General features: G+C 32.8%; 2 protein-coding genes across 2 annotated transcripts; one reads left to right on the top strand and one right to left on the bottom strand.

Moving 5' to 3' along the window:
- The first annotated feature begins 2,744 nt into the window (after positions 1–2,744).
- On the top strand, positions 2,745–4,299 carry LOC137806722 (probable F-box protein At4g22030). The gene has a single exon (XM_068606974.1). The coding sequence runs from the start codon at positions 2,868–2,870 to the stop codon at positions 4,125–4,127; it is 1,260 nt and encodes a 419-aa protein (XP_068463075.1). The 5' UTR covers positions 2,745–2,867; the 3' UTR covers positions 4,128–4,299.
- Positions 4,300–11,705: 7,406 nt separating this feature from the next.
- Positions 11,706–13,197, bottom strand: LOC137806723 (S-type anion channel SLAH1-like). The gene is made up of 2 exons (XM_068606975.1): positions 12,173–13,197; positions 11,706–12,048 (listed from the first exon to the last, which is right to left on the bottom strand). The coding sequence occupies exons 1-2, from the start codon at positions 13,040–13,042 to the stop codon at positions 11,797–11,799; spliced, it is 1,122 nt and encodes a 373-aa protein (XP_068463076.1). The 5' UTR covers positions 13,043–13,197; the 3' UTR covers positions 11,706–11,796.
- Positions 13,198–27,013: the final 13,816 nt, after the last annotated feature.

Genomic DNA, 27,013 nt, shown 5'->3' on the forward strand with positions numbered 1-27,013 from the left:
TCCAATATGCTTTATTTTTAGTTTCTAAATCATTTTCTTGTAGAAGTAATAAATTGGGTTCAATGTACATAATTGCTTTAATCTTGCATTTTCAGCTAACATAACCTAACTTACTATTTTGGCCATAATTTTTTTTTGTATATATTATTTTCGACTAATATTAGTAGCATGGTTTCTACATTTTTGGAACTTCAAAATGGACATATAATTTTATGCTATTATTTTTCTTATTTCAGTTTAAACTCTTAATTTGACTTGTGGACTTAATTAGAGCTCATGTTATTATAAACTATATTTCTTCATATTAGAGAGCATATATCAAATTTTCACTTTATGATTTTAATTTATGTTTCTTATTTTAGAAATCAAATTAGGAATTAATTGAATTGATTTGATAATTTGATACACATTAGATTGATCGTCTGTCATAGTATCTCTAACATAGTCTCTCACTTTTTGTGTAACATCATCTTTCTTCTATGAACAATATTTTATGTGTATTCACTATATAGCACATGCATCATTTGCATCGTTTTTCATAGGTGTACACTATGATAATGTCATCACCTTTCACTTTCCTAGTACATTGTTTGATGTACACTTTCTATATAGTCTTCTTCTGCACTTGTATATATTTTGCAACATCTATCACATGTATCTTTTGATATATAATTTTTAATGATTATGTACATCAGTGATATTGATTATATATAACAACACATAATATAGTATATGTTATCATCAAAACACATAAACATTTATACCATGAGTTGTCTGATGGGTATTAGACCGTCTACTGATTTAACAATTTAGAAATTATTTCTAAAGTTATTTTTATTTGGGGTTGATTTTTAAATTTATTCTTATTTTGGGTTGATTATTAAAGTTATTCTTATCCGAGGTTGATTTTTCAAGTTATTCTTATCTCGGATTTTTCTTTTTACTTAGTGTGTGGATGAAAAAAGATTGATATTATCACTTTGAGAACTAGTATTTTTTTATTTTAATATTATGGAATTAGTATCATATTGCAATATTTAATAGACTCTTATATTAGCCTACAAGTCAGTTTACAAATCGATGTTAGAGACATCCACAAATCTATATTAACACTTGATAACCTTGGTCATGATTCCTTTCACCTAACTATATTTTTTTTTTCAACCTACTTGTTTAAACTTCTCTATCAACCATTTTATCTATATACTTTAATTCTTTATCTTCACATTCTCTTTCATCAATATATATTTTCGATAATTTTTTTTTTCAAATAGTAATAATAAATTGAAAAAACAAAAATTAAGAGTAAAAATCAATCTTTAAAATAGTATACAAGAAACATGTTAACACTTCATATCAATATCAATTTCTTGAATATATGTTTTTCTTTGAAAGAGATGTCAAACTTTTTGGAAATAATTTTAAAATCATTTAGTATTTAGAAAGAAAAAATTTAGTTATAAATATAGGTGAGGTTAATAATTTCCATTTTTAATTTGTTGAAATTTGTTGTTTCTTCTATAATAAGAGGTTTTATAGTTTTTTTTTTCTGTAATGGAAGTGAAGCACTTACTATAAAATTTCTCTTGAAAACACCAAGTGCTAAATTAGAATATTAAAGAGATCATATTTATTTTTCTTTTCACCTCATTGATGTTGGATTCATTCTTGTAAGGGACTATGACAATAACTATTATCGGTGAAACAATTGATTCTTCCTTTGGTCATTATTTTCTTCATTTTCTTCTTTAAACCTTTGGGTTTCGACTCTCGGTCGGTAGTGCACCTGCAAAAGATTCTTACACGTTCAAGTGAGTATTTGAATGTCATTAATGATGTAATAATATTGACGTACCTTTATGTGGAGCCTATTTATACCATTGTAATGGATCATGATGTTGATTGGAATTAATATACATAATCATAATTAAAAGAGTAATACTTGATTTATCATGTATTAATTATCTTTTTTTATCTTAATGCATTTTATACAAGTCGGTTGGTCGGCATCCAATATCAAAAGTTATAGAATTGTTCCCGCCCTGACCGATCGATACATATTCTATTTCGATTGTTCTAACGATAATATTTAGTTCTAAGAATTAAGTATAATAACTATTTGATTATAAAATAATTTGAATATCTTAATTTATTATATGAGCAAGTTGAAATTAATTTCAACAACCTTTCCTCTTGATGTAAAATATAGATAGCCCTCATGGATGTGTTTAATATAAATATATAGAGAGATGTGTTTTGAAATATAAAAGAATATTGAAATTCCAGAGAGAAAACGACTTGACAGTTAATTGAGTAGCTCAAGTAAGTGTTTTTTTGATTCCATAGGTTCTGATGAAGACAATAAACATTTGTCATTATGGAAGAGTACTGAGTGATAAATGAAAAGAAAGAATTTAAGAATAAGTAAAGGAAACAAAAAATCATCCCTGTGCTGAATGAAGAAGTATTAGATAGTTTGATTTGACATTCTAATATTGATGGCGTTGTTGGTGGCTTTACTGCGTCTCACATTGAAAGCCAAGATGTTGAAATTTCGAACTCACCAAAATCTGAGAGCTGAAAGAGTCCGCCATCACACCAAGGCCAAGTCTATTCTTCTACTTTTCTTTTCCTAAATATTCATTAGTCAACGTTTTCCTTATACGTGACTTTTTCCTTTGGATCTGTTCTCTCTCTCAATATATATATATATATATATATACACACACACACGCCAACCCTACCCTTATCTCTCCTTCTCATCTCCATTCTTCTCATCTCCAATCTCATCTCCATTCCCATCTCCATTCTCATCTCCAATACTTCCAAACTCAATCTCATCAACACAAACAGTAGAGACACATCCCATGGCTTCTTTACGAACCACACCTATACTCTCTTTATCCTCTTCTTCGGTAAGAAAAGTCAACGCTTCTATCCCTTCACCACTCACTTATTCCGTTCCAAAACTGCCATCAAGAACACTCAAGATTCATCAACTTCATGGATCCAAAGACACTATTCCATTGGAGAAGAATCTGATTACCACACAGATATATGAAGATTTATACAGTCCCACCAACAAATCTAATAACCTCACAGTTCAACTCTACGCAATTCTAGAGGAAGTCGCTGACAGAATTCAAATGCACACAAACATTGGCGAACAAAGAAACAACTGGAACACTCTTCTTCTTAACTCCGTCAACATGATCACTCTCACTGCCACAGCCATGGCTGGTGTTGCTGCAGCCACCAGTGGTGACACTGAGACACCTCTTTTGGCCTTGAAACTATCATCCACTCTCTTGTTTTCTGCGGCCACTGGAATGTCACTCATCATGAACAAAATTCAGCCCTCACAACTCGCCGAGGAGCAACGCAATGCTACAAGGCTTTTCAAACAGCTTCATACCCAAATCCAAACCATAATCGCTCTTGGAAATCCCACAGAGAAAGATGTGAAGAGTTCAATGGAGAAGGTGCTGGCAATCGACAGAGCTTACCCACTTCCCTTGTTGGGAGCCATGCTTGACAAGTTTCCCGCAAAATATGAACCTGCAGTCTGGTGGCCTTCGTCTCAGTCCCATAGAAGAAGCAAAACACAAGAGAGCAAAAGGACTAACAATGGATGGAGTGAAGACCTTGAAAAGGAATTGAGAGAAGTGATTGAAGTGATAAAGAAGAAAGACTGTGAGGACTACGAGAGGCTTGGAAACATAGCGTTGAAGGTGAGCAAGAGTTTTGCAATTGCGGGGCCTTTACTGAGTGGGATTGCAGCAGTGGGGTCTTCGTTTGTGGGGAATGGATCATTGGCGGCATTAGTGCCTCTCATGGCTGGCTCATTGGCTTCAGCAGTTAATGCATTTGAGCATGGTGGCCAAGTAGGCATGGTGTTTGAAATGTACAGAAACTGTGGTGGATTCTTCACGCTGTTGGAAGAGACGATTAGGGACACGCTTGAAGAAAAAGACATTGAGAAAAGAGAAAACGGTGAGGTATTTGAAATGAAGGTGGCAATGAAGTTGGGAAGAAGCGTTTCGGAGCTGAGACGCCTTGCCTCAAAATCTGCTTCCTGTGGTATGGAAGGAATGGTCGTAGATGAATTCGCCAGCAAGCTCTTTTAATTAGGATAACATTTTATCTCACCATACAATATTCTTTAATTCTTTATTATTTTGTATAGTCCTCTAACATAGCTTCACACCCTATTCATTCAGAATATGCACATATTTTTGTACGTACCTTCGTGTAATTCACACTCAACAATCCAAATTTAATTCTCACATTTCTCTCTATCTTTATAACTCATAAGTTTTGTAAGGAGATGGCACATATATTTTTATGCATGTGTGTAAGGAATTCAAATCCAAACTATATATGGAACGCATGTATGCGTAGTACGTACGGTATACAAAACAGTACATATTTCAATGCCACACCAGACTTTAATGGTCTGAATGAGATCTCCCTTAATTCTCCATAACATGGTCAAGTTTTTTTAATATGTATCATGTTATATTCTTCGAAAGAAATTACTAATAGGAACATGGAAAAGAAATTAACAATATTCTTCATTAATGAAATTTCAAAAGACATTTGTGTTTGTTTGAAACAATTAAGGACCTTGGAGAGTCATGGCCATTGTATTGAAAATTGAATAATCATCAAGAATGTTATAGCAGTTGCTTTAGTGTATGATAGTATGGTATAATCAACTAATTCTTTTATTTGGTTTTGAGTATGATAAACAAATTATTGTTTTACTAGTCCCATGTTTATAGCCCAACCGAGCATGCCAGTGTGGGTGGAAGTCTTAAACAGGCCAAGTCAATTAAATCAATTGGTCAGCCATCAATGTCCTTCTTTTCATTTGACTCTTCCCTTCCTTTTGGTTAGCTGATATAAATAAATACTCCTATTCTTGGAAATCAAACAGAAGAAAGTGTAAAGGATTCAATGCTTAGCGCTTGACAAGTTTCGGCCAAAGTTTTGAACCAGGTGTGTGGTGGTCTTCATCTCATCTGTTGGAAAGAAAAAAGAAAAGGCAGCAAGAAAAAGCACGAAACAAGAGGAACAATAGATGGAGTGAAGTGCTATGGAAATGGAATTGAGCGAGGTTGTTGAAGTTTAGTCCAGATTAAAGCCTCTTATTCCCGATCGACAACAAATTTCATCTTTCAGTGCCCAGTAATTTAGCTACAACAATTACTCAAGTATTTTAAAGTTTAAATTCACACAATTATATTTTTTTTTATAACAAATTTATCATGCACCTTGCTCATAATCCCTCTCAACACAAGGTTCAGACATATAGATGTGTTGAGACATATAGATATTGACTATCACTTCATTAGTGAACTTGTTCAAAAACAACTTTTAATTTCGTTCATCTTATAACAGAACTCAAAATAATTGATATATTCACAAAGATTTTTTTATTAGTGTCTTCAATCATTTTATTAACAAAAGTTGAAAATCATTAACATTTATTCTCCAACTTGACAGTGTTAGCTTATTTTTGCATTTTAATTAAATAAAGTCATATTTTCAGGGTTGAACTAGTTTAACAATTAGCTATTTTTTAGCTGTGCATAGGTGTACGTGTCCTACTTTGTAACCATGTACTAGAATTAGTTTTTAACAATTTCCATGTAAAAGGTTTATAAAAGTTTGATTGCTCTAATTGAATAAAAACAGTATTTTCCACTTTCAAACAGAGATACACAAGGTGTATTTTAAGTTTTATAACAATTGGTATCAGAGCTCCGTAAGGGCCTGATAAGGTGTGAACACGAGTGAAAGGAGTGTGAGTGAAAGGAGTGCAAAGTTTGGGAGACAATGTGAGTGTATAAGCAGAGGGAAGAAGGATGTCTGGGTCAGAGAAATTTGTTCAACATGCCATCCCAAAATTTGATGATCATTATGAGTTTTGGTCCATGACCATGGAAAATTTCTTACGCATGCAACAAGGAGATGTGGTGGATTATTGAAGATGGGATACCTCTGTTCGGTTCCCCCCACTGAGGCTCAACGAAAAGTTATAACTGAGGCTACGTTGAAAGATTTGAACGTAAAAAATTACTTATTTCAGGCCATTGACAAGGAGATCTTAGAAACCATTTTGGACATGAGTACGTCCAAGATGATTTTGCAATCCATGCAACAAAAATATCAATGTTCAACCAGGGTCAAGCGAGCTCAGCTCCAAGCCTTGAGACGTGAGTTTGAATTACTCACCACGAAAGATGCAGAAACCATTTATCAGTATCTAGGACACAATCTCAATACTGTTAGCAAGATGAAGTTGAATGGAGAGGTGATGGACTCAAGTACTGTGGTTAGTAAAATACTCAGATCACTCACTCCAAAGTTCAATTATGTTATATGTTCAATAGAGGAATCCAATGATTTGAGTAGGTTAAGCATTGATGAACTCCATGGAAGCTTACTGGTTCATAAGTAGCGAATGCATGACTCTCAATTTGATGAACAAGTGCTGAAAATTTCTCAAGAATAACATGTCATGGACACAGTTGAGGAGGTGGTGGTCGTGGAAGAGGTCGCAGAAGACAAACATTGAATAAAGCACTTGTTCTTGTCGGTTGACTTGGTTACCGGTAAACTTCTGTAGGCGAACTTGGACTTCGTCTGCCTCGTGGTGGAACTCGTGCCTTCCTTAATGTCTGGATGTTGTTCCTGTTAAGACAGAAGGCGCCCTAACGGCCTATCACACTCCGACGATCAAATCAGTAAGGGCTCACAAAAGCAACAATAATTCTCAGTGTAGTGTGTAAGAACAACGTACCTTCACCTAAGGTTTCAGCCCCTTTCTATAACAGCACATGCAACAATTGCACTTGAGATAAGCAAATATTAACTGAAAATAAGCATATTATCTTATATCTCTACAGAAAACCACTTGCCACGTGCACCAATGACCTTTAGGTGCTAAACTGCAAGCCACATTCTGTTATAAATACACCTCCCTATCTTTTTAGGGTTAGCAACATCTATCAACAGGTATTTTACGTGCAACAAACATGTACGTGCAACAGATAAAATATCTCTTTATATTTTATCTTATATCTTTATAAAATATCTCTTTATATTTTATCTTTAAGCACATGCAACTTGAATTTAAATCATAGCACATCATTAGAAAATTAGGCCCATTAACCAAACAGGCCCAACACCGCTACCTTGACTCCAGGTCCATGGCCGAGCTGAATTCTACCCTACCCGAGAACCGAGTAGTAGCTGGTCCAAGACCGAGGACCGAGCTCTTGCCCAGTACAACACTCATAGAATGTTTTCGGTGTCACAAACTAGGACACTTCCAATACGAATGCCCACGAGTGGAAAAGCAAGCACATTATGCAATGTACAAGGACTCATTAGAAGTAGAGGAGGAAGTACTATTGGTAGCATATGAAGCAAAAAATCTATTTGCGCAAGAAGAAGATTGGTTTCTTGATTCTGGTTGTAGTAATCATATGATAGGAAATAAAAAGTGGTTTACCAAGATACACGAACAGGGTTTGTGCAAGACTGTCAAACTAGGCAATGACACCATTGTGGCAATAGCAGCAAAGGGGGACATTTGAGTTTGTATCTATGGCATCTCACATATCACCGCATATGTATATTACGTACCAGAACTAAAAACCAATCTTTTACGTACCAGAACTTGAAAAATTTTCCATCCAAACTGTGGATTACTTTTTCATACCAACATCAAAGGAAATAGGATGTTTTACCTAACATCTTCAATGAATCCTGGCAAATCAGTGCCTTCTTATAAATGAAGTTTCAAAACAAAAAGCACAGCTTTGGCATAAAAGGTTTGCTCATATGAACTTTCAAGGACTTTGCACACTTTCCAACAAGCATTTGGTAATTGTTCTACCTCCTCTAAAGTCTCCTAAAGAAATATGTACCTTGTGTATCACTGGAAAACTCCAACTAAATCATGTTGATGTGTGTGGTCCCATTGCACCCTCGTCTCACAACAACAAAAGGTAATTTTTGAGTTTTATTGATGATTGCTCTTCTAAGACATGGGTTTACTTTCTGCATGCAAAACATTTAGTGCATTCAAAAGTTTCAAAGATCGTGTGGAAAAAGAAGCCAACGCTTCCATTATCTGTCTAAGAACTAATAGAGATGGTGAATTTACCTTTGAGGAGTTTGCAAATTACTACAAGCATCGAGGTATTTCAAGACAAAAGACCACAACTTACACTCCACAAGAAAACGAGGTTGCAAAGAGAAAGAATCGCATTATCTTGGATGCAGTCTGGGTAGTCTTACAGGAGAAACATGTTCCAAAATTGTACTGGCCTAATGTTGTCCGATGGTGTGTTCACGTCCAGAATCGAAGCCATCATCTGCACTAAATCACCAAACTCCAAAAGAAATTTGGAGTGTAGTCAAACCACATGTGGGCTACTTTAAAAAATCGGTTGCATTGGTCACGTTCATATTCCATATCAGAAGAGGAGCAAATTAGATAATAAAAGTAAACCGTGTATACTTCTGGGGGTAAGTGAAGAATCAAAAGCTTACAAACTATATAATCCTATTAGCAATAAAGTCATCATAAGCAGGGATGTAGTGTTTGAGGAGGACAAAAGCTGGAACTGGCATGACAATATAAAGGAGTGCATGGATGATACTTCAGAAGGTGAATCGACAGTTCTAGAAGATACACTTGATACTCGAGAAGGTGAACCCCGAGTTCTAGAAGATACATTAGTAGAGTCTGCCCCACATGTTCTAATCATCCATGACACCAGTTCAGAACCACTGATCAATCCTAATTCAGACTCAGAATATCATCATCCTCCAGCTGAAGAGAGAGAAACAAGACACAACTGACCACCTACAAGGATGACCGACTATGAAACTAACCTTTCGATAGCAGAAGAGGAAGAGAGTTTACTAGCCATGATGATGTGCGAATCTGAAGATCCTCCCTCATTTAAAGAAGCCCACACAAATCCAAAATGGAGAGATCCAATGTACGCTGAAATCAATGCAATAGAAAAGAACCACACCTGAAACTTGTGGATCTTGCAAAAAGAATTATGCCTATCAACGTGAAGTGGATATTTAAGACCAAACTCAATGAAAGTGGTCAAATCGAGAAATATGAAGCCAGATTGGTGGCCAAAGGTTATGCTCAGAGGTTCGATATCGACTACACAGAGGTTTTTGCCCCAGTTGCTCGACTTGATACGGTGCGAGTCTTACTAGCCTTGGCAGCTAAAGGCACATGGGATGTCTTTCAGCTTGACGTAAAGAGTGCTTTCTTACATGGTAAACTTCAAGAAGAAGTGTCCAGCAACCTAAAGGATTTATCAAAAAAAGACAGATAAAATCAAGAAAGCTCCACGAGCTTGGTATAACAAGATTGAACCATATTTTTCCAAATATCACTTTGATCAATGCCCTAGCGAACACACCTTATTCATTAAAAGAATTCATGGTAATATTCTAATTGTTAGCCTATATGTTGATGACATAATTTTAACAAGAATAGTCGTCAAATGTGTGAGGACTTCAAGAAGTCGATGCAATTAGAATTTAACATGACAAATTTGGGAAGAATGAGGTACTTCTTAGGAATAGAGATTATACAAAGTGATGTGGGAATTTTCATCTACCAAAGACGTTATGCTCGTGAGATGTTAGTTCAGTTCAACATGACAGGATGCAACTCTATTCGCAATCCAATTGTGTTAGGCACTGCACTATCTTAACATGATGAAGGAACATCAGTTGATTCCACCAAATCTAAACAAGTAGTCTCTTGTACCTAACAGTCACCCGGCCAGACCTAATGTTCAGAGAGAGCCTAATAAGCAAATACATGGCTACTCAAAGGCATCACATTAGACTGCTACAAAACGTATTCTGAGGTATGTACAAGGCACCATTGAATACGGTATTCTATATCAAAAGGGAGGAAAGACTGAAATCATATCCTATAATGACAGTAACTATGTTGGGGACTTGGATGACAGATGAAGCACTTTTGGAGCAGTATCCATAATAGGATTAGTGGTTGTATCATGGGTTTGAAAAAAAGAAATCAGTGGTTAGCTTATCAACTATAGAGACAAAGTATATAGTTGCAGTGACATCAATGCATTAGGCTTCACAGAGTTTTAGAACATTTTGGAATTGAAAGAAAGGAAGCAATCACAATTCTATGTGATAACAACTCCACTATTCAGCTGTCCAAAATCTTGTCTTTCATGGGCGTAGTAAGCACATTGTTGTGAGATTTTACTTTCTTAGAGATCAAGTAAATGATTACGTGGTTGAATTGAAATACTACAATACTCAATAACATGTGGCGAATATAATGACTAAGGCTGTGAATCTTGAACAATTTGAGAAACTTCAACAAATGCTTGAAGTAGTTGACATTACTACAGTAAGCTAGAGCTTAATGGAGTGATTGCAAGCTTATTTTTGCATTTTAATTAAATAAAATCCTATTTTTCAGGCTTGAACTAGTTTAGTAGTTAGATATTCTTTAGGTGTGCATGTAGGTGACCTACTTTGTAACCATGTACTAGAATTAGTTTTCAACAGTTTTCAAGTAAAGGACTTATAAAAGTCTGGTTGGTCTAATTGAATAAAAGTAGTATTCTCCACTTTTAAACATATATACACAAGGTGTATTTTAAGTTTTATAACAAATAAAATATTAAAATAAAATATAATTAGATATTAAAGATATAATATATAATCAGTTATTTAGTTTTAGATATTATAAATATTATCATCCATTATTTTGTTTCCTTTTATGTTGAAATTATTATTAGTTATGTTTGCTATCATATTTAAGTTTCACTTTTCTATAAACCATGTGTCTTGATTCAATAAATTTTTTCCTTCTCTTGTTAACTCACACATACATAAGAAATAACTTATATAAAAAAAAAACTATAAAACTCTTAATCCAACTATAAAAATAACTTACAAATGAAAAAAACAATCATGACTAATTACAATTTTTTTTAACCTAAAACTTTAAAGCAACTTATAATCCAACTTTATTTGTTATAATGGCTTTCATTCGTTATATTTTGCTTATAGTTCTATCCATGTCATTTTTAGTAGGGTCATCCTTTCATTCAACTTAAAGTTCTCCTTCCAACATTATCTAGTTCATTTTAATTTTTTCTTTCATGTCGGCTTAAGGGGTAACATGCTTGGATACATTTCAAAAAATTGATTTTTTTATTTGTATCTTTTATTTACTTTTTGAACATCAATGTTTAATTAATTTAAATATTAGAAAACCAAGTTTTTAAAATGAAGCAATTTGACTTTTAGTGGATATGGATCTCCAATATCTCTCCACAAATCTAAAATAACACATTTTTATTTATCAACACCTTTTAGGTTTTGGTCAATTTGAAAAAAAAAATACAATATATGTTATAGTATAAAGTATAACCTATTGAAAAAAATTATAATTATAAATTTATTTAAATAATCTTTTAATCACGGACATATTTTTTCTCATAGAAAACATTTTTCTTCCATTTCTTTATATTTCTCTTATATTAAATAGCTTTAAATTTTGTTCACTTTTTATGGTTTTGCTTTTACTCATGTTCTCTCTTTTTAAACAAAATAAAAAAAAAGTAAAAAAAAAATATTTTTAATTATTAATAAGAAAGGAGTTTAAGTTTAACTCGTTTATATAAAACCCATTTATATAATAACATTTGTCACCGTATTATATAGCATAATATGGGAACATCAACTTCTGAACTAATAACTAATAATGGGAGCATTTTTGTTGAGTAGCATCTCAATTTTGAGTACAGTGACGATCATCAAACCAATGAAAATCAGCACCGAGACCATACATATAACCAACATTAACCAAGAGGCCATGCCACTTTTCACGTCTTCAGCATATTGCGCACAAGCTAGACCAAGGAAGGTTAAAGGGAATGAGTACAGCCACCATGTAACGTTAAACCTCTTCATCGATTTCTTGAACATGGCTGGCCTGCAAGCCTGCATTCAAGAAGAAAGTTTGACTCCTTAATTAGAATGAAAAAGATTTAAACATACAAAAATGAAAACTGAGAAGTTAAAGTGAATCCACACTCTAGAATATTGGAATCAGCAAAGAACCTACCTGAGACATGAAAAGGAATAAAGACAGAAAGAGGAGCATCTTTGATGGGGTGACAAAAGCACCTAAGATTGATTTCCAGGTTAAACTTGCTATGCTTGGTGCAGCAAAAAACAAGAAGTAAGCTGGCCTTAGCACTGTGGGAAACTGGTTTCCACTTGACTGACGCTGATATAGAGTTATAAATATAATTAAATAGGATACCAATCCAAGTGAGAACATTAAAACTGCACTCTCTTTCCAACCAATTTCTGCAATAACTTGAGCAGACACCAAGTTCCCTATAACCGAAACCTGGCTAGTAGGGTTTGCCACAATCGACAGAAACCTCCTTTTAGTTGTGAACCATTGTCCATAAAGTTTAACATCAATCAGCAATATTACAAAGGAAAAAGCCAAGCAAAGAGCTTGGTAATAACAAGTTGTATGAACAATCATGGGTGCTGATTGAAGCATGAGAAGCCAAGAAATCCAAGGAGCATACATGCAGTTCACACCAATATGGTGTGAGAACTCCTCCTTCACTATATCAAAGTGAAAGATGCACTTGAGCACGTAAAGGAAAGATATAGTAGTGGCAGTGAACAGTGACACGCACCAAAGTAGTAGAAACGCAATGGAAGGCATCAAATTGAATCCGTGCCAAAGAGAGTGCGAGTCCTTGTTGTGTTTACTCAAACTCTTCCACAGCAAAGCTTGTGCTCCAAAGGAAAGGCATATGAAAAAGTAACCAGCATGGAGCTTGGTCAACATTGGTAACCGTGAATTTGATGGCTTGGTGATCTTGGTTGGGAGGGCGCAGTTGTTAGCATTGTTCATGGAACCACCTTCGATTCCATCAACTGTTGCCTTGATTTCAGCCTCACCCGTCATATTGCTATGAGAGTGATATTGGAATATAAGATGTCTCACACTCACTCATTTCCAGGTCCAGGGATTATATAGTGGAAAGATAAGAAATAAACTCGGATCAATGCATAATGTCTGAACCTATTCAGGTCATGATGATGACAAATATTCAATTTTATAAATTAATTGAGTATGGATAAGTACTTATTAGGTATTCATATTCTCATACTTGAATCTTTTTAAATTACTAAACTTTTTGTAGTTTATTTAATATTTATTTTAAAATTTATATTATTATTTGAGATTGAAGAGAAAAAAATTATAATTTTGATAATATTTTCTTTTACAAATTTTATTTTTTATAAAAGAATATTCATAATATTTTCTCTTACAAATAATATTTTTTATAAAACAGAATATACTAAAATTTTATATTTTGTGAAATATAAAATACAAAATACATATGAGCTTTTAGGTGGAAGAAAAAAAATACTCAAAAGCCACGTTAGTGCTAAGTTGACGAGTTTCCAATTTAGAGTGGCTATATTAGGTAGGATATATTGATTTTTGAATGGGACAAAAACCTGAGGAAGGTTGTGATATATGCATTCAATTTAAGTGGGTAGTTAAGGCATACTTTTAAAATAATAAAATAAAGATACGTTATTTTCCTACATTAAAAGTTATGATAAATTATGATGCTTTAAATAATAAATGTTCACTGTTCACTCCTTTTTAAAGAGTCTTATTTTTACGACGGCTGAACATGAAAGATATTACATAAGCTACTTTAAATGGAAGGATTTGAATAGTGGTCCAATGTTCTAACTTTTAATCTTATTGTGGTGATTGTATGAGAAAAAAATACTTTATAATTGTAAAATTCTAAGTTTTAATCTCACTGTTGATATTTAGTCAAGAAAAAAAAGTTATATTGATAATGAATTTAGAAAAACTTTACGGGTGTGTTTGAATTGGGAAGGGGATGTGTGAGAATTTAAGAGAATGGATGTGTGAGGATGTGAGAAGAAAGTGTGAATGATAAATGGTGTTCTACTACTCCTTTAGCACATATTGCAGGGTTATATGATGATATTGGCATTCCGGATACAGTTTCTCAGTTTTGGACAGATCGTGATTGAAATATTTCGTTGTCTTTATAGTAGATGCCTCATCTTTTTAGTCATATAATGGTTAGGGTAGATCAGGATGTTCCTAATTGGATTCTAGATGAGTTTGGTCGGTTCACTCTTAAATCGGCTAGGATTTTTTTCTTGGAACCAGGAGTTCCCTGTGGTTGGGGTAAATTTATTTGGTCTTCAAATATCCCACATTCCAAAACTCTTGTCCTTTGGAAAGTTTTTCATGGACGACTTCCTACAGATAAAAATATTCAAAATAAAGGTCTCCATATTTGTTTTATGTGTACGCTTTGTGAAAAGCATGAGGAATCTATTCATCATTTATTTTTTGAATGCCCTAATGCTTTGTATATTTGGAGTTGGGTTCGACAGATTTTTCCTACTTCTCATTTTTCTAATAATGATGATCTTCTTTCTTTTATTAAGCATAATGGTAGTCCTTTGCTTAAATTGATTAAGCTTGTTGTGATAACATTTTCTATTTGGATGCTATGGCATGTGAGGAATAATGCTCGTTTTCGGGATAAGATTGAGGTTTCTAGGACTATTTCAGTTATTAAAGATTTAACTTGTCTAGTGGGAAAATCTTCTAAAGCTTCAATAAAGAATGATATGATGGATTTCAATGTGATTAAATTTTTTGGTATTAATAATCGTGCTAGTAAAGTTCTTCGTCCTCTTCCTGTTAGATGAGAGTTACCTTCACCAGGATGGGTTAAAATTAACATTGATGGGGGCTGCTAGGGATTATCCAGGTCTTGCCACTTGTGGAGGTATTTTTCGTGGGAGTATAGGGGTGTTTATTGGAGCTTTTTCTGTGTTTCTTGACGTTCAGACTGTTTTGGCTGCTGAATTTAATGAAGTTATATATGCTTTTGAGGAAGCTCAAAAGTTGGGACTTACTAATGTTTGGCTGGAATGTTCCTTGGATGCTTCGTAATCAATTACATACTTGTCTTAACTACTGTGGAAAAATCAAGTTTAGGGTTACTCATTTTTCGTGAAGGAAATGTGTGAGTTAATAAGTTGGCTAATTTAGGATTTATTCATAGAGAATCATTTCATTGATATAATAGGCTTCCATCTAGTCTATTCTTAGAATTATTTATTAATAGGTATAGTCTACCTATGTATCGTTTTTGTTAACATATGTGTTTTGGTCTAGTCCCCCCATATTTTTGTATTTTTTTTTTTTAATAATACTTTTTTCATGTGATGGCAAATGATTGTTGTTACTTGAAGTGTCAACCTAGCTGAGATGTCAAGTAACATAGTGATGTCTAACATGAAAGCTTTTATAAAAAAAATGTGTGAAAAGGTGGGTTGTTTAGATTGAGGTATATTAGAATGGATGTGTCAGAAAAGTTTGTGATTGATGTGATGGGTGTGAGAGAATTTTAAATTTTTTTAAAGGTGTAGAATGTTAAATTTACCCTTATCTATTAAAAAATTTAATAATGAAATGAGATATTTTTGTTTAAAAATAAACAATTTTCACATATTCGTAGATTTAAAAAATTATAATTAGAAAATAAATATGTATTAAATGTAAATAGGTATAATTTAAAAATCTTAATTAGAAAAAATATGTATTCAACAAATTAAATAAAAATAGAAATTCAAGTAATTTATTAAAATATTAAACATGTACTATAAAATTAAAAAATAAATAAGAAAATAAAATCAGATCTTATATAAATAAAAAAAAGTATATGTTATTTTTTAATATTAACGACTTTATTCCATTGGATATCAGGCTAGGACAAGGAGATCCGGACGATTCCAACACTCGGAAACACATGAGGTCAATGGTTGTCAAATGACAAAAACATCGTCGCACTTCTCCTACAATGTTTGGCTCCTCATCTCATCAACACCATTTCGTGAAAGGAATCATGGAGACATCCTTACTTGCCAACTAGAAGAACCCCACCATAGATAGATATGACGTCATGATGGATCCAAATGAGCAAAAAAATAAAATAAATATATATATATATATATATATATATATATGTCATGCAGGTTAGCTTGTATACTTCGGAAAACGCGATTCTAGAAGAGTCTTCCCAACATTCCTTAAAGATCCACCTTGAGTTGGTTTACTCGTTTACCTTCCAAATTGATTGATTGTTTCAACATCCTATTAGAATTAAAGGCTTTAAACAAGAGGGGTGAATTGTTTAATGAAAGATTTTCAAAAATACTGAACAAGAATGAAGATTAATGAAGAAACACAGAAGAAGCAATCAAATCAACCAATAAACAAAATTGTTTTTAATTGATTCCAAAAAACTCAATCGGTTGTTTATGCGAATCAACCGATTGTTTTTATTAGCAGTTTATAAAAACACAGTTCAAATAGTTTTAAGGAGTGAGAGATAGAGAAATTCACACAAGAATTTATACCGATTTACTCTTAACCAAAGCTACATCCAGTCCTTAGCTAATCACTGAGAATTCACTATGTAATCAACCCTAGATTACAAACACACAAACACCAAAGAGGTGATCTTGAACCTCTCAAAAACATTCACCCTCTTTGATACACAATTCACTACAAGTCAGAACACCCTCTTACTGTATACACCAGCACCTTACAAGTTTTACAAATATGAAAACAAATACAAGTAAGAACAGGAAAGATCACACTTGATACAGAAGAATTACAGCAGTTCCTATTCCACTCTTAACCAAAACAAAGCTTTAAGTAATCTTGCAATCTTGAAAAAACTTATTAATCTTTTTGGTAATCTGATCTCTCTATATTCACAGATTTAAACACCATTTATATAGTCTAAAAAATAGTTGTTTAAGACTTTTAATCAAGGGGCAAAACAGTTTAGAATCATGGAAAACAGATTTACAAGACTTAACACATTCTGTTAAGATTTTTAAAAAACAATCGATTAAAAACTCCATTCAACTGATTGAATTAGCTTTGACTGTGAGGACAACCAATTTTAGCTTTTTCAAATCCTTTTCAAAACCACTAAGTGTAAAACAACTGATTGAAACGATAAATCAACAAGTTATATTTCACTACTTTGAAAAAAAAATTCTTTTGAAAGAACTTGCTTGATTCAGTTTTGGATTAAGTTAAGAGTGGATTGACAAATTCTATAATCTACCCAAAACCCATGCCCACAAGCAGCAACCCTGCCTTCAAGAAATCTTCATGGATTTGGAGATATTAAAGCTTTAAGTTCAATACATCCTAGCCTTTATGTTTTGAGCACAATTTGCAACTAGTCATTACTTGACATCGATAACCCTCATTAACATCGAACAAGAGAAGACAAAATTGTTATGTGATTTCATGGAACAATTCTAGAAGGTAGCACTCAATATCAAAAACCTTGGCTTGGAGGTATCCATTCATCACATTTTCACCATCCTAAAATTGGGTCCCTTCTCCAAAAATTTATGCATGAAACTGACATTTAACCTGGTCGAACTCAAGAAGAAAGTTGTTAATTTCATGCAACTGAAGGAGTTAAAAGTGTTTTGTAACTAGCTTTGAACATAGGTCACAATTAAGAGCTTGTTTAAACTTGTCCAAACTCAATGACCAAGAGGACCAACTTAAGGACCTTAGTTCATGCAATACACCCCCCCAATGAACACGAGTGGCTCTAGAATACTCGAGGAGGCCCTAAAAGTGAATCCATTGTCGACATTGAGAAAATTACATACCCCTCCAAATGTTAACCAAAGCAAACTATCATCACAACTCAAACACAACACAAAAGAATGCATGGCCCTACGCTATAAGATTGAAAACCTTGTACAGGCTAGACACTTGCGCTACTATATACAAAGGACAATGAAAAATGTACTCGGACTGCATGAGAGGATCACGAGAGCAAAGAGAACTCCAAATTTGTTGAGATGAAAACGAAGAATGACAATGTGAAGTGCCTTTTCACAGGGTTATTAACACCATCTCGACAAGGTTTTCGGGAAAGGAACGCCATCCTCAGCCTAAAGGAGACATAATATTCCAATTTGTTAACAGTACAAGAAAATCTGAAATTACATACAAATTATTACATACGGATAAAAATCCGTATGTAAAGTCAATATTACATATCGATATCACATACAAATTTTAATTCAATTTAATTAAAAAAACAAAAATTATTACATACAGATATTATCCGTATGTAATGTATTAAAAATTTAATTAAAAAAACAATTACATTTTAAATTCGTATGTAACTTATTTCAAATTAAATTGAAAGATAAAAGAATTGTTACACACGGATTATATCCATATGTAATGCAATAAAAAAAAATTATCCGTATGCAACTTATTTCAAATTTATTTAAAAAATAACTAAAAATATTTATAATATTTATAATATTTATAATATTTATAATATTTATAATATTTATAATATTTATAATATTTATAATATTTATAATATTTATAATATTTATAATATTTATAATATTTATAATAATAATGATAATAAATATAATAAAAATCATAAGATAACAAAAGAACTTGTCTGGTGTAGTCGTTAAAACTTCTTTAGTCATTCAAAGCACTTGACTTCGAGACCCGCCCACTAATCTTAGGTATCGACATGCTTTCTTGATTCCTACAAAGACTAACCAAGAAGACAAAATCAATTCCAAAACTTATAAGAAAGTAAAAACCTTCAAATGGTATGACAAATGAAAAAAACCTTTGTAGAGGTTTGAACTTTCCTCTCTTCCCCATCGGTTCAAAGAAACTTGGTCTAAGGAAAAATCCTCCTTCTATATATATTGGAATACTTAACCACAGTCTTAGACCATACTTCCAAATCAACCAAGCTAACCTAAATTTGTTCTTCAATTGCAATTTCGCTTGGCGAGTTTGGTGTTTATGCTATAGATGGCTTGGAGTTCTGTTTGTGTCCCACATTGAGCCAGAGTCTAACTTTGATCTATTTAGGATGAGTCTTTCTTCAGAGTCGGTTAATATCGTATGGAACACAATCTGGATCGGGGCGGTTAGCGAAATCTGGAACCACAGGAATTATATAGTTTTCCAAAGAGGTGTGGCTGATGCGTTTGAAGTATTTGTTTTGGTGCAAGTAAAGGTTTGGTCTTGGGTCTCTACAAATTTCCGGTTAGCTTCGTTTTCCTTTTCTGATTGGTGTTTGGAACTTATGGTGTGTACGAGGTTAGTTTTTTGAAGTTTGTTAGGTGTAGTAAGGGCAAAGTTTTTTTTAGTTAGTTTTGGAGATTTTTTACTGAAATTGGTGCTTGGGTACCATGTATAAGTCTGAAGTGATTCTTATTTATTTATTTTTTATTATCGATAAAAAATAAAATAAATAAAAAAATAAAAATTATTATAATTGACGGTACCATCTCCAAGATACTCTTAAGTTGGCATGAAGGAGGATTACATGGTATATGAAAGTGTCTGCGTTCGACATCAAATACAAATCGACAAGTCTCAATTTAACTTATTTTACCTATGAATTACAAAACGACACAATCTACCAAGTGACAATTTGATATTACACGTGGGTTGGACCTTAAATAAAAAAGGAAAGTAGGACAAGCGTAGTAGTCTTGGAAGGACCGAGAAGTTTAAGAGTGCAACAATCTCTATACCTTGAGTTCAAAATGTTCAATAATCAAACTGATTATGAGGTAATGTCATTGCTAACTTGATTCTCCCAAAATACATTAATAGCGACTCACAAATCTACCGTCCTAACCCAGTTCCAGACACAAAAAAAGAAGATTTTTTTTCTAAGACTATATATATACTCACCAAATACATGGATTGTATCATGTACGCGTCACACCTAGAGTGATCTGGTGCGGTTACTCATCGGATATTAAATAGTATTTTCATTATTATGAGATGAAGATCAAGTGGTGCATGCACATTTATAGTTTATACTGAATGGATAACAAGATGGATAGTGGGTACCAACTTGCCAGCTTGCAAGGGATAAATTATGTACCCAAGAATTAGTGGGGCTTTGACTAAAAGTATTAACTGTTTTGTCTCTATTCTATTGATAAAATAAATAAATGTGCGTCTATTATCTTTCTCTTCTTTTTTTTCTGATAAAAATAAATAAAAATAAAAATAAAAAATATTTCTCTTTTCCTCAGTCTTTCATGTCTCCGAAAGGTCGCTTGAAAAGTTTAATTACAACTAAAGGAAAGGGTTAAAATTAAAACTCGTTGTGTTTAAAACTATAGTAGATCTTTTATATTCCTATTATTAACCAAGATATTTGTAAGTGTTTTCTTAAATAAATGTAGGTTTCAAGAAGATGTTGTTCAAAAACAAATTGTGAAGTAATTTAAAAATAATTAATGTTTAAAAACAATAATTTTGCTTTAAATTTTATGAAAGGGGGTGGGCTGTAAATAAAGAGGACAGAATAATATAGTCACAACCAAAAGAATACAAATAATGCATGTGGCTTGGAAACGTTTGATGTCTTGGAAAGAACATGAAGATATATAGATTAAGAATGAATTTTTAACGTATACTATAACTTCCCATTGATTGATATTGAAACACAAGAGACACAGAAAAATACATAACAATTAGTCGAGTTACAGTGAGATAATATGCTGTGCATGTTGTTTGTTAGTTAATGCAACACAAGTAATTTTGTTTATATATAATTTTATACAAGAAAACAATGTAGAATTTACTATAAATATCTTCTGAATCATTTTATGTTTGATTGTCATTAGAAAAATACACAACAATATTTTGATTTTTAGGTAATTTATCTTTAAATTATTATCAATGATATATTTATAGGTACAATTTATATTAAAATTAGTGGTATTTATTAAAGATTATTATAATTTATAATAGCACTGATAAAATTTCATCTATTTTATAATAATAGTAATATATATTAAAAATGATTTATAATATAGTGTATTATAAAAAAAATGATCAAAACATAATTTTTAAATTTTATTTGTTAGAAATTCATTTATTCTAGGCCTTTAGCACATGGTGGCGAGGGAAAATATATTATCCAAATAAATCATGAAGATACAATATCATAATAACTTGTCAAGTTGGCAAGTTTTGTTATAAGCACTACTATCACACCCTAGTTGCAACAAATAAATACCCCTATAAATAAACTTCAAACCAATTAAGACATACAAATAATATAAGGCGAAATCTCCTTCCTTCAGCTTCTTCTTATCTTCACAAACTTTGTCTTCAACAATTGTCACAGTAAACAAAATATTTTGTTGTATTATTTTTATTTAAATGGTGATAAATTATCAAAATAAAATTTTGTATTTTAGACACTACGTAGATGTAAATTCTTCAAATAATTGTATCTTATATGACATTATGGCTATTGTTTTTATTATAATTTGCATTTCAGATTAGAAACCAGAAACCAGAACTGCATGTTCAGTATGATTTGCATTTCAGATTAGAAAACAGAACTGCCTATTATGATATGCATTTCAGTCTAGAAGCCATAACTGCCTGATAACTACAAACCTTCAAACTAGTAGGGACATTCCATAGGGAACCCTCCAACAATACAGGCATGCCACTTCTGCTGTGAGCCCAACGTTAACTGCTAGCAGGGTCAAGAAACCCTACAATTGTCAAAGAGGAGTTGTCACAATAACACATTCATTCTGCTTTGGAAGCTAGCTAGCATTTTTGGAGATTACCAAAACTTTATTACATGGTTGCAGCAAAAGAGTGGACACGAATATTATGCTTTTAAATTATTCAAAATAATTCCAACATTTGGCAGAAAGGAAATCACCATTTTTCTATAATATTTGTAGATACTGCTGCTTTATTTTTTATTACTGTTTTGAAAGATTGGCTAAAATTATATAGTCAAGTTAGGTATATTCTTTATTGTTTTAGTTATATGGTTGAAAGAAGGATATGGAATTGTTGGAAATTTGTTTTAAATAGTTTAGGGTTTTTTATACAGCTAGACTCTAAGTGCGCTATTTATTTACATATTTTTTACTGTAGATAAAAAAGTTTAATCATATATATTGCAGGAAAATTTGACATTCTTTTATTAATCAATGTGTGATTAACAGTGCTTGACTCACATATACCCATGTGGACACCAGAACACAGTAGTAATCTTTCTTAGGTCATGCCAGCCATTAATTCTATTTTTTAGGTTTCTTACAGTAGAATTGTTTCAAAATTGATTATCAACTAAGATTTACAATTTAGCTCAAACTTTTTATATTGATTCTTTTCCCTTTAATATCAGGTCACTATTTTAAGTAGTTTTAGAACAGTATATAAAGATGTGTGCTAGAAATTTGAATTATCTAGCATTTCAGGTTTACCTCAACTCAAGGAAAGCATTCAAATCTCCTTCCTTCATCTTCGTCTCTACCAGAATATATGTTCACAAACTTCTAAGCAAAAACACCTCTAGTGAACAATCAGAAGAAACCTCAAAAATTCCAAAAAGTTGGCATTCGACCCATTAAAGGAAGCTAGAGGTCACACCACAATGTGGTAAACTGACTGAAAGTAAGAAAGGTGGAGTCTTCCATCCATAATGAAGTTGTTCCTACAATTTTACATACCACTCAGTAAAAAAAAATAGCAAAATATGTGGCCATCTCCATCTTGTGTAGTATTATTTAGGTTGAAAAGACATTATATTTCCATCTAGTGAGACTTGCATGAGTTTTTTTTAAGGATAGAACTAGTTTTTTTGTTTATAAAAAAAATAATTAAATCAAAAGAGAATATTTAAGAGGTATTTCAATATTTATAAAAAAGATACACATTACCCGATAGTACCTATTACAACATCACTCGATAGTACCTATTACAAAAAGCTTCAAACATAAAAGTCAAAACACTATATGATCTTGTCCAGCAAATATTATATTAATTTTCCTTACTTTTTCCTCCATAGGTTTTTATTTGTCTTACACATTTTCCATATAATCTTTCCATAATCTATCTCCTCTTTCCACTTCATGATAAAATTAAAACTAGTATAAGATTAAGTAAGACATAAATCAAACTCTTTCACTTACTCTTTAGTGGATTGGATCCTAAATCCAATGGTATGCATCACATGCTTTAAGTAAGTGGGGTGGAAGGCAGCTTCTCGGTGTGACGAAGGTAGCAGGTGGAGCAAAAATAGATGCAGGGGTTTATTAGCACAAAGAAGAGAGGGTTGAGGGAGCTTAGCCAGGTCGGTGAGGGGTGGAAAAGGCTAAGATGCCCCCCTAATTGAGAGTTATGGTCTTGGCCCAACTGCAGATTTTAATGGGGGCATACTTGATCCGATGCGGTGCTGAATCTGGAGGAAGGTATAGGGTTTTGAAGGGGGAAACGTTGCAAGAAGGGGCCATGATATGCTGTAGGTATTCACTGATGAGTGCAGATTCAAATCCAGTAAGGTTTGTATGAGGCAACTTCCGCCATGTGTTAGGCTGTGTGATTCGCCGAAGTTATACAAGGTCAACATGATCGCCGGTCGTTGAAACGGCGATCTCCATGCGTGCGTAGTCGGTGGTTGTTGAAGTTGTCGATGAAACGGCGATCTCCATGCGTGCGTAGTCGGTGGTCGTCGAAGATGAAGCGGCGATCTCCATGCGTGCGTAGTCGGTGGTCGTCGAAGATGAAGCGGCGATCTCCATGCGTGCGTAGTCGGTGGTCGCCGAAGGTATGCAAAGGTCAACATGATCGCCGGTTGATGAAGCGGCGTTCTCCATAGGTCAACATGATCGCCGATCGATGAAGCGGCGTTCTCCATATGTGTGTAGTCGGAGGTTGCTGAAGTTATACAAGGTCAACATGATCGTCGGTCGATGAAACGGCGATCTTCAACATGATCGCCGGTTGATGAAGCGGCGTTCTCCATAGGTCAACATGATCGCCGATTGATGAAGCGGCGATCCCCATATGTGTGTAGTCGGTGGTCGCCGAAGTTATACAAGGTCAACATGATCGTCGGTTGGTGAAACGGCGATCTCCCTGCGTGCGTAGTCGGTGGTCGTCGAAGTTATGCAAAGGTCAACATGATCGCCGGTCGATGAAACGGTTTCTCCACATGTGTGTAGTCAGTGGTCGTCGAAGTTATGCAACGTGCATGGGTAACTCGTCGCTTGGCGAGGTGAATGTAGGTGGCCTCGGTTCTGGGTGTTTCGGTAAAGTTGAATGTTGCTGTGAGGTAACCTGTTGGTTATATTTTTGGGTATGGTTTTCTCACTTTAAGGTTGTTCTGCTCCAACCATAAAGGAGAGTTTCGTTTGTGGATGATATAGGAAGTCCACTTCTGGTTACTGTATATGGGTTGGGATACCCCTGAAGTATCCCCTTTAATTTTATTTATTCATTGCTGATAAAAAAAAAATAAGATTAAGTAAGAATCACAATGCAGATAGATAAAATTTTCAGAAAACAGTTTGGTAAAATTAGCCTTACTATTGCTAAATGTTTAAAGGTGAAACCAAATAACCAATATAAGCCACTGCTATCTTAAGTGCTTGTTATCAACTTGAAACTCTAATTATTACGAAGTTAAGAGTAGGAACAAATACCATTAGAGAACAGGCTTACAAGTATTTATTAATTTTTCTTAATATTTTGACACTCCAAAAATAATTACATATACCTAACAATTCGGTAAATTAATTTTTAATATATTATTATAATTGGTTTTGAAACTAATATTTTCTCTTTAAAGAACTAATTAATATTTCATTATAATTGGTTTCAAATAATGTTTTCACTTTAAAGAACTGTACTGCAATTTTCTCTCTCTCTCTCTTGATATGACTAGAGAACTTCTCCTGTATATTTACGTTAGGTATGAAGAGAAATAGTTTTCTTTAGGTATAATTAACATTTTTATCAAACATTTTATGATTTTTTTATATAGTCTCCATATTTAAAAAAAATGGTATTAATTTTTTTTGGAATGTTTAATATGATTCTAACTTTTTTTAGAAGTTTAATTTGTTCTCAAGTTTTTAAAAAAAAGTTTAGGATGGTTCCATTTTTTAAATAATTTAATGTAATAGTCCAAACTTTTTAAGTATGCGGAAATAAGGACAATCTAATGCATGAGACCATATTAAATCATTTTTAAAAAAATTAAGATCATTTCGAATTTTTAAAAAAATATGGAGACTAAATAGAATAAAGTCATAAAATATTGAGACAAAAAAGATAATTATGCCTTTTCTTTATATCTATGAACGTGACGATAAAAAAATGACTACAAATGTATTTACACTACAAGAAAATCATTAAATAGAAACTAATTTTAAAGCGAAAAATAATTAGTAATTATATTGAACAAATTAGATACTATAATAGAGACTACAACAATTATTGGTAGCTAAAATAGTTTATATTATTAATAAATAGTTTCTAAATTGATATCTAATTATCTAACAAGGTTTTAGCTACCAACTAAACAGTTTATAAAGTTGGTAGCTAAAAAATATTGGTAGTTGATTACATACCAATTTAAAAACTATTTATTAATAATATAAACTACTTTGTATCCAACAATTTTTTTAGTCTCTAAAATATTATCTAATTTAGTGAATATAGTAACTAATTCTTTTTTGTCTTCAAAAGTAGTTTTTATTTAATGATTTTCTTGTAGTGTTAGGTTAAGTATGAAGAAAAATAGTTTTCTTCATACAATTAGAAAAAATTGTATCTTTTTAGCATAAATATATTTTCCTATTTCTTATAACCAGTCATACATCACCACACCATAAGAAAAATAGTATATTTCGTTAACCAAAAATGAAAGCAAATGAACCAAAATCGATGACTACATGTCGGATTTGCGTCAGCAAACCATTAGACGAAAAAGTCACAGAAGAAAAGTGATATTTTCGTCGGACAACATAAGTGACACACATTGTGTGGGTCAAGTCGGCGAAAAAAAGACAAAAATGTCGTCGACCAGACCAACATAAAAGCGACGTAATATCATCGGCTTATCCGTGGGCAAAACCAACGCATATTTATAAAAAAAAACGCGTATGCATCGATTTGGTCAATGTAGAAGAGAAAAAAATAAAAATGACATCAGATTTTGCATCAGCCTAGCCGTCGTAACGGCCGACGCATAACTTCAGATAAAAAAAATCCTTGCATGTTCTTGGCCGACGCATAATGGCAACGAAAAGAAAATTTAAAAATTGTTTGTGTGGGCTTGGTCGACGCCTTAATAATTTAAAAAAAAACATTTTAGTTTTTGTTCTAGCCATTTTTACTTGTAACAGTTACAAAACAAATTTCAATCAAATTCACAATTCAAAATAACAAATCCCTATCATTCACATCACATTCACAATAGAAAATTATTTAATATATTAAATAATTTTTAGTAATTCAGTTTTATTAAAATTAAAATTAACGTTTTGTACATCCACAACATTCTTTCCCACCACATAAGCTTTCAAGCTTCAAAGTGTTCCATTATAGTTTTAAATTTTTTTATTATCAAAACAGAATTATGTTTGCAGTAAAATCATTCACATAAACTCAACCAAATAACATACATTCACACAGTAGTAATTGTAAGGACCGAGAAAAATAGTCTTATAGTAGATATGGTACAATTAAAATGACACTTGAATATTTTATTATTAAAAGGGGAAAAGCTATATACATAGAAATTTAGTTATTCAGGTTTCATTTTAAAAGAATCACCATCTCTCTAGAAGCTTCTTTTTCCTTTCCTCTCCCTTCTCTCTAAGATTCTGACCTCCTCGCTCATTAGTTTCACAATCGGAGTCTTCCATTGGACTCCTGGCAGTGAACAATATGAGATTGACCGATCAAAATCTTAGATAGAGTAAGTTCATT

This window comes from Phaseolus vulgaris, chromosome 3, assembly GCF_000499845.2.
Source record: "Phaseolus vulgaris cultivar G19833 chromosome 3, P. vulgaris v2.0, whole genome shotgun sequence".
Classification (NCBI taxonomy): domain Eukaryota; kingdom Viridiplantae; phylum Streptophyta; class Magnoliopsida; order Fabales; family Fabaceae; genus Phaseolus; species Phaseolus vulgaris.

Bases quoted from the DNA above. Each gene is read 5' to 3' on its own strand.
- LOC137806722 (XM_068606974.1), top strand. From the start codon at position 2,868: ATGGCTTCTTTACGAACCACACCTATACTCTCTTTATCCTCTTCTTCG.
- LOC137806723 (XM_068606975.1), bottom strand. From the start codon at position 13,042: ATGACGGGTGAGGCTGAAATCAAGGCAACAGTTGATGGAATCGAAGGT. The intron at 12,049-12,172 runs GTAGGTTCTTTG...TCTTGAATGCAG, and splicing joins TATTCCTTTTCATGTCTCAG to GCTTGCAGGCCAGCCATGTT.